This window comes from Pipistrellus kuhlii, unplaced genomic scaffold, assembly GCF_014108245.1.
Source record: "Pipistrellus kuhlii isolate mPipKuh1 unplaced genomic scaffold, mPipKuh1.p scaffold_m20_p_5, whole genome shotgun sequence".
Classification (NCBI taxonomy): domain Eukaryota; kingdom Metazoa; phylum Chordata; class Mammalia; order Chiroptera; family Vespertilionidae; genus Pipistrellus; species Pipistrellus kuhlii.
Window position 1 is genome coordinate 70,028,998 of NW_023425551.1, and position 9,368 is coordinate 70,038,365.

At 39.7% G+C, this 9,368-nt stretch overlaps 1 protein-coding gene across 2 annotated transcripts in view; it reads right to left on the reverse strand.

Moving 5' to 3' along the window:
- The window catches only part of MMUT (methylmalonyl-CoA mutase), a 34,820-nt gene extending 25,505 nt beyond the window's left edge, over window positions 1–9,315 (reverse strand). Inside the window, exons 1-3 of one of the 2 annotated variants that reach the window (XM_045573400.1) lie at window positions 9,183–9,315; window positions 4,052–4,476; window positions 2,420–2,787 (exon numbers count right to left, since the gene is read on the reverse strand). In XM_045573400.1, the coding sequence (XP_045429356.1) occupies window positions 2,420–2,787; window positions 4,052–4,436 (753 nt within the window). In that variant the 5' untranslated portion in view covers window positions 4,437–4,476; window positions 9,183–9,315. The remainder of the gene's footprint in view (window positions 1–2,419; window positions 2,788–4,051; window positions 4,477–9,182) is intronic. The other variant, XM_036413808.2, reaches the window with a different exon arrangement.
- Between the last annotated feature and the right edge of the window lie 53 nt (window positions 9,316–9,368).

Below are 9,368 nucleotides of genomic sequence, written 5' to 3' on the forward strand. Positions count from 1 at the left end.
CTCCAAAGAGGTCCTAAGACCTCATAACTTTGAGCTAATTTGCTAAATGTATAAATTTAATTGTGATTTTTTGTTATTATCTTATTTGAATGAAGTCATTGAACATGAGTAAATACACAATGTGGGAACAATTGGGAAAATTATTCAATCCCAAGCACTAATTATTGAAAAGAAAAAAAAAAGGATAAAATGAGTGGCAAAAATCAAAGATTTCAGTTTAATTTACTGAGATATTTAATGCTATACATACCTCAGACAGATTCTTTCTACCATAATCACTAAGAAAACAGCATTTCCACTATTCTAAAATTTCATATTAGATAGGATGGAATATCACATATCACACATATTCTCAAGAGCCAAAAAATTATTATCCTTCCTGAAAATTAACCAAACATAATACGAAAGTTTCCAGTTTACAAGCACTTTAATACATTATTTGATCAATATCCAAAACTGGCACTTTTATCATTTATACGAAGAACTATATATAAAGCAATTTTGAGCTTGTAGATGACATTAGGATCTTTTACAAGGTGAAATGTACAAGCATGGCAGCACAGACTGCTATATTCTCCACTCTCCTATAATACCTGCACTATAAATTCAGAGTGCCAATGTCCAGAATTGCACTTCCAATCTTCTCTCACTACTGGTGTGTCTCCAGTGAGGCATACAAGTAGAAATTTGGTTTGTCCTTCAGGAAGTTTACCTTTTATCATACTAATAGACCTGGCCCATGAGCTGGCACACTAACACCAGAGGAGAAGCCAGGTGAAAGGAGACTGGAACCCTATGACTGTGGTGGTTTCTGACACCCCACCTTCTTCTTCTACATAAAAGAGAACTGCCTCCTATTTAGTCTACACCACTACTTTTTGTTTATCTGGGTTTGTCATATGCTATCCTCCTGGGCATGTGTTCTCAACATTGAAAAGGGTGATGGAAATGTACAATTCTATACAATATCATTTTCAAGGACAGATGAAATCTATGAAAAGAAATAAAATTGCAAAGTGTAGAGGCTAAATCTCAAAAGAGGAGAGTATACAATACTTGTAAGAGTTCTGAGGTAATAGCAATTATAAGAGGTGAAAGAGATAAAGATTTGATGGTGGAAGAGAAATTTGCCCTTTATGAAACAGCGGTCTAACTTTAAGGTTGGTAAGGAAAAGGAGAGTATTGCCATCAAGAAACAAAGAGAGACCTGCCAGTGTTGCTCATCAATCCAAAAACCAAAAGGTCACAGTCTGATTCCTGGTCAGAGCATATGCCCAGGTTTTGGGCTGGATCCCCAGTACAAGGTGTGCAGGAGGCAGCTGACTGATGATGTTTCTCTCAGCGATGTTTCTCTCTCTCTATCCCTCTCCCTTCTTCTCTCTCTAAAAATCAATGAAAACTATTTTTAAATGCTTAAATTATATATCTATTTTTGAAAGCAAAGTGAGAATGATGGGGAGATATATATATACATACATATATATATATATATATATATATATATATATATATATATATATTCACACAATATATATATATATATCCCCCCCATCATTCATATATATATATATATGAATTACCCAAAGGGGTAATTCTGTGGAGGTACTGCTGTTAATATAAGAACATTTTAAGGCCTTATTTTCCCACCACTCTGATTGAGAAAGATGAACCTAATTCAGGGGTGAAATATTAGGAGCCTCATTTTAGTTGCAGATATAAGTGATATCTTCTAATCCAGTGATTTCCAACCTTTTTCGTGTCATGGCATACATAAACTACTAAAATACTGCAGCACACCAAAAAAATATATATTTTGCTGATCTATCAAGAAAATAGCTCTATTTTTTTTCTATTCATTCACACCAGATGGCCATTGTTGTATTGGCTGTTGTCATTTTTTTTATTTGATAATCTAAGATAAAAGAGGTCAATGCCTGTGACTAAATAGTCAGATATTGCATGTTTTAAAAATTCTTGCAGCACAACAGTGTATCTCAGACACAGTGGTTGAAAATTGCTGTTCTAACCCAATTTTCAGCATAAATAAAGCTGATATTTTGATCCCCATCTGTCTGATACCAGTGTCTATTCACAACTGAAGAAATGAAGAAATATAAATTATGGACCCTCTCTGATTATAAAAATTTTAATAATAAAAAAATATAGTAAATGTCTAGTGTCCAGATTTCTACAGCTAATGACAGATCATAACATTAGTACATGAAAGACAAAAAACAAAACAAAAACTTACAAAACACATACACAAAAACAAGACAAAAAAAAAAGCTCATATCTGACTTTTATACTACAATAAGTATTACTCAGAGTCAGTTACTGAATTCAAATTAGGTTATGGTATTTTATAAAAATCCCTACATTCACAGAACTACAGAAAAACCTATAATAAACACAAAGATACCTGTGCTGTATATTGGAAGATGTCAGCAATAATTTTCATGGATGGTTCTGGAGGAAAAATATAAGTATTTCTGACCATAAACTCCTTTAGTATATCATTTTGGATCGTACCAGTAAGTTTTTCTTTAGGTACACCTTGCTCTTCTCCGGTTACTATAAAATTTGCAAGAACTGGAATAACGGCTCCATTCATGGTCATGGAAACTGACATTTTTTCTAAAGGAATTCCATCAAAAAGAATTTTGGTATCTTCCACACTGTCAATTGCAACTCCAGCCATTCCAACATCACCACGAACTCGAGGGTTGTCTGAATCATAGCCACGATGTGTTGCCAGATCAAAGGCAACTGATAATCCCTGTTGGCCAGCTAAATATATAAAGAAAAAATAAAGTAAGATAAAAGAGTGTGGCATAGAAGTTAACTGATTTGCCTATCACAACTAAGTGATGATTAATCTCATCATAGTATACTTCTATAACAAACATTTTTATATTTGGAAATGTCAAAACAAATTTAAATAGATATTTTATTTCCTAACACAGTCAATTGTTTCCCATGTGCTAAAATGCACAAATTGAGCTCCAGACCTCACTATCAGAATGAAAGAAACAAAACACTCATTTACGTCACGTCCATTTGTCGTTTTTTTGTATCTTAACCGTTTTTTATAGAAATATGTTGATGATTCATGTCAAGATTTGGCTGTTTATATATAGTTAACAGTATTTAGTATTTCAATGCTCACTTATTTATTTTTGTTAATTTAATATGGTCATTACAGGATGTCTTGGCTATTCAAATATTCTGGGAAACTATGAAAATCATGCGAAAAACTGAAATATTCTACACTAAGTATAAGTTCAATCCTCTATGGCCAATACAAACTTATAGACTCTCAAGTCCAGCATTCAAACAATATGACTGTATAATAGATCAGAAAGAAGAAATAGTAAATACGATTTTCAGAGAATGAATGCCAGATTACACTGAATATATTTATATCACATTATTATTTATTACTTTCTTTGGACATCACTTAATCCATTTTGTCATCCAATTCCTACTCTAAAACAATGTTTATTAAAACTTTTCAAAGACAAAGCCAATGTCTCTCTTTTTTTTTCTTTTTTTTTTAAATACGTTTTATTGATATTTTACAGAGAGGAATGGAGAGAGATAGAGAGCTAGAAACATCAATGAGAGAGAAATATCGACCATCTGCCTCTTGCACACCCCCTACCGGGGATGTGCCCGCAACCAATGTACATGCCCTTGACCGGAATCAAACCTGGGACCTTTCAGTCCGCAGACCAATGCTCTACCACTGAGCCAAACCAGTTTCGGCAGCCAATGTCTCTTTTCTTCTTACAATTTCATTTCACCTAATTTCTTTTACACAATGTGCATGGAAGTGTTTTTTGCTTTCTAGAATTGAGTATTTTATTCTGGCTCACCTATCTTTTGACCATGGAAGTTGAAAACCATTCGTTGTTTTCAGAATACAATCTAAACTACAAAATTATAAAATAATTATTATCTTTACAGAAATAAACCAACCTCTCCTCAAAAAGAAGCCAAAATGAGAACGTGTATGTTTGATCATAAATATTATATCTCATTAAAATCTCACCCTTAATATTGTCCTTATAGAACTTATTGCTCTCTTCCACAGTACTAAAGCCAGCATACTGGCGGATGGTCCAGGGCCTAAAGGTGTACATGGTGGGATATGGTCCACGTGTGAATGGCTTCACTCCTGGAAGTTCTTCAGGTGAGTCCTTGGTATCCCTGCTGGAATATAAGGGCTTTATGGAGATCCCTTCTGGCGTGCGCCATATTAAGTCTTCTGGATTTTTGCCTTTCAGCTGCTTTTTAGCCAAGGCAGCCCATTCTGGGTGAAGGGGTTGTTTTTGATGTAGAAGTCGCTGCCATATAAGTCTGGAGCCTGATGACTCTTTTAGTTGCTTCAGATGATGAGGTGAAAGAAAAACAAGCCGAGTCTTAGCCCTCAACATGATGGAGCATGGAAAACACACAGCAGAATCAAAAACTGACCTAGAAAAAAAGCACAGTGTATATTTATTTACAAGAGAAAGACAAAATGGGAGCTATTCGTGAGAAAAGAGAAGGAAGAAGGTATATTAGTATGATTTTATCTCTTCTTCTTTTCTGTTTCCTGTATCTGATACTTTATAACTGGCCAGTCTTCTCACAATTACTGTTATCGTTCTAGTCTTCTTCCTCAATAGCTTCTTAGCTGATTTTACTAACCAGTCTTGGCCCCTCTAATTTATTCTATACTCTGACAGCAGAGCAAATCTGATGTTACACTACTCTTATAGACTTTTCAAAGGCTCTGCATTTTATAAAGGATACAGTATATAGCATCTTAATTGATTCTTTTCATTCAAAAGATTTTCAAAAAGTGGTAAAGAAGACAAACAGGCATTTAAGGTCATCATGACCTGCTTGCCTCTCACTCATTTCTGCCTTTGTCCTCTAGACAATCTGTGTTCTATAGATACTGGATTACCCACAGTTTCCTGCATATGTCAAAGTTCTTTGAATTGTTCTTGCTTTTTCACCTGCCTAAAATGTTCTTATTTGGCTAATTAAGCTAAGGCATCATCTCAAATATACAAGGCTTTCTATAGGCCCAGCACTGCTCTAAGAACTTTATACATAAAGTACCAATTTTAATTTTCACAACACTAAGAAATAGGTACTAATTTTATTACAGACAAGGAAACTGAGGCACAAGAGTCAGCATTTGAGTCTAGACAGTCCCATTTCAAAAGCCTTAAGTTGAACTAATATACTCACAGCCTCTCATTGAATCCCTAAGCTGGGCTTAATAGCCTCTTTAGTAATCCACAGAACTCCGTTTCCCTCGTGCACATTGAAAGGAAATTAATTAGAAGAAATATTTTAATGTCGCTATTCGCCCTTTCTCTATAATAGAAGTGTCAACCAAATTCACAATTGACAATGACAGATCAAAACACGTGTGTTTGGCACCAGCAAGAGCTTTATGCTAATATGTATTGCGCATGCATGAGTCAGCTTAGCCTTTTATAGATATAGAACAAACTTGCTCAATTAGACCTGCTTTCTGATTTAGCTAAACTTTTTCCAGCCCAGTGAAGCATCCCAACTTCTCTTTCAGGTAATTGTGAGCAACACAGCAGTAAATATCAACATGAAGCAGATTATTATTGTAGGTCACGCAGGGAGAACAAAGGGTAAAATATTTAACTGCAGTAGTGTTTTACTATATTCTGGGCAGTGAGAAAACCTTAAGTCATTTTCAAGGTCCACCATTTCTTACTTCTTTTCAGTTGGGTCAAGTTTCTAAGCTTTTTAAATCTCCATTTTCTGGCTAGTGAAAAGAAAATAGGATTCCACCAAGTCTCCTATCTAGCTACTCCAGGATTTCTATGAGGATTAAATGAGGCATGGGAAATTGCTTCACAGACATTTGGTTACAGTGTAGTGTTTCCACCTGGCTAAAGTGTCCCTGGGCTGAAGAAACTACAAGGAGGCTAGGGAGAGGAAGCCGGGTGTTGCTACATGATGTCAATACCCAAATGGAGGGAAGGACACTTAGCATATTAGCCTTTTATATAGAAAGATCATCTTCCATGTGACAACATATTAGAACACTATCTTTTATGCTTCTATAAAATGCATTTATTTATGTAAGATACATTTGATATCTACATAAAATACATGTATATAAAATCATATATTCATCTCTCTATATATATAGGTTAGTCTATACACTGCTAGTCTGACATTAGAGCTACATATCCCTTAAAACTAGCACAGAGTCTTACACTAGTTATCTAAGTCCCATTAAGTCCAATTTCATCATTTTACATAGCTAGAAATTTAGGTCCACAGAAATAAAGAAATAAAATAGCTTGATCAAAATTCCACAAAGCAGTAAACTATTTATCTGAATTGCTACTTGTTACAACCTAGTATTTTAAAATATTCTGATATGCAAATTTTATAATATATTCATCATGCCATGTTGTTTTATAATAGATAAGTCAAGAAGTAATGTGAACTTAAAATTCTAGTTTCCATACCATTTCTAACCTGTAGTAAAGCTTAAAAGAAAATAAAAATACCCAACTTTTATTAGAGGGTATTACTCTTTCATTAGATAGGATAGAGGCCTAGTGTATGGGTGGGGTCTGGCTGGTTTGCCCTGAAGGGTGTCTCAGATCAGGGTGGGGGTTCCCTTGAGGTGTGGGGTGGCCTGGGTGAGGGGCCTGTGGTGCTTTGCAGTTCAGCCACACCCCCTGGTGACCCAAACAGAGGCCCTGGTACAATATATGGGATTTATGAATCTTCTACAATTGAAACTTTGTAGCCTGGAGCGGAGCCAAGCCTCCTGCTTGCTCCGTGGCTGTGCCATTTCCGTTTGGATTTGTTTACCTCCTATAATTGAAACTTTGAAGCCTTGAGTGGAGGCCTGGGCCGGCAAGGGCAGGCGGAAAGCTTGGCTTTCTCCATTGCCGGGGAAACCCAAGCCTCCCTCCTGCTCTCTGTAGCTGTAACCATCTTGGTTGGGTTTATTTGCATACTCACTCTGATTGGCTGGTGGGCATGATTGGTGGACATGGCTTGTGGGTGTAGCAAATATACGGTCAATTTGCATATTATTCTCTTATTATATAGGATATATATATATGTGTGTGTATATATATAAGCCTAAGCAACCAGATGACCAGCCAGTAGCTATGACATGCACTGACCACCAGGAGGCAGATGCTCAGTGCATTCCCACAGTGGGAGCACCGCTCAGACACCAAGCTCAGAGCTGGCAAGAGCAGCTGTGTTGGTGCAAGCCTCTCCCTCCTCCAGGGCAGCACTACTGAGCAGCGGCGGGTGCAGCGGGGCCAGAATGAGTGAGAGTGGTGCCCAGCCAGGCTTGGGCTCCTCCCCAGCAGCCTGTCACTTCGTGCACTACTACTACTATGGAGAATGTTGGACTGCCAGTGCATGAATCCGTGCACCGGACCTCTAGACTACAATAATAAATGTGTAATATGATAATTAGACCAGACGGCCTAACGACCTTCTAGACATCATTCTGATGAAGCCGCAGCAGTGGGGGCCAAGGCAGAGGTGGTTAGGGGCGATCAAACAGGCAGGCAGTTAGGTGAGGGACAATCAAGCATGCAGCCGAATGATTAGGGGCAATCAGGCAGGCAGGCAAGCAGGTAAGGGTAATCAGGCAGGCGAGTGGTTAGGGGCGATCAGGTAGGCAGGTGAGCAGTTAGGGGGAATCAGGCAAGCAGGCAAGTGGTTAGGAGCCAGTGGTCCTGGATTGCAAGAGGGATGTCCGACTGCCAGTTTAGATCCCTTCGAGATGGGGCCTAAACAGTCAGACATCCCCCAAGGGGTCCTGGACTGTGAGAAGGTGCAGGCCAGGCTGAGGGACACACCCCCACACATGAATTTTATGCACTGGGCCTCTAGTTTTTAGATAAGCACACAAGTGCTGCTGATGGCAACAGGACTTCTAAATTTTCTCAAAACCCATCAAAGAGAGCGTTTGAATCCAGCCCGTATTGCTCAGTGATCAAGTGAGGACCCATGAACCAGCAGGTCACGGTTGGATTCCCAGTCAGGGCACATGCTGGGTTGCCGCCTGGATCTCCAATAGGGGGCATGCAGGAGGCGGCCTATAAATGATTCCCTTTGATCACTGATGTTTCTATCTCTCTCCCTCTCCCTTCCTTTCTGAAAGCAATAAAAACATTTTTTAAAGAGAAGCTTCAAACATTCAAAGAAGCAACTTGCAAAGCAAATAACCTTCAAGTTTTGGCTGTTTATATGTAGCTCCACATTAATATTTCAATAACTATTCACCTCTACCCTGCCACCATAGCTCAGTGGTTGAGCGTGGACCTATGGACCAACCGGTCACGGTTGCTGGCTCCATCCCCGGTAGGGGGCATGCAGAAGGCAGCTGATAAATGATTCTCTCTCATCATTGACGTTTCTCTCTCCTCCTCCTCCTTTCCTCTCTGAAATCAATTTAAAAAAAATTTTTTTAAATGACTAACCAATTTCCAATGTTCAGCAGATTTGGATTGAAGATGACAACATAGAACATGCATATTAAATACTAGCCTAAATAAATCATTAAACATAACATACGGGGGGGGGGTAGATGAGGGAGGAATCAAGTGATCTAAAACCACACGTACACTATCCACGTTTTCGACCTTCGGATATAATGCTCTCTTTCTAGAGAGAACGGAGAACAAGTTAGTCATTCACAATTTTACGTCAACTTCGATCTGTCTTTCCGTTACCTGGATACCGAAAGTCACTTTGCGGACCGCCACCTCTAACACACACACACACACGCTCACAGTGACATGCGGAGCCCACACCCCCTTCTGGAGCCATAACAAGTGACCTCTGCCTAGGAACCTCGGGGTGCTTGGGTGGCCAGGGGAAATGGCGACATGGCCTCCCCACCCCGTTAACAACACCTTCCCAGCAGCACCTCTGAACCCCCAAAGGCCTCACGGAGAGAAGAGAAGTCAGTGGCGAATCTAAACCCAAGGATAAGGAAGAGGAGAGCGGGATCCCGTCCGAGCGAGAGGACGTAAAGGCAGAAGTTGGGAGGGTGGAGAGGTCAGAGGCGCAGAGGACGGGGGTGACGGGGAGAAAGCAGCCAGAAGATGGAGGGAGTGAAATGGCTGACGTGCCCCAATGTGCTCAGGCCTACTCACTGGCAGCTCGGTCCGGGACCTGGGCTTCGGGAGCGCGCGGCGGCCGCTGGACGCCCCCGGCCCCACCAGCCAGAGGTCCACACAGCTGGGTCCCCGGAGCGAGCCGGTCGGGGGGCGTAGGTCGACAACGCCCTCCTCCCAGCCAATCACCTCGCTCGTTCGGGGCGCGCTCCTGATGACGTCAGG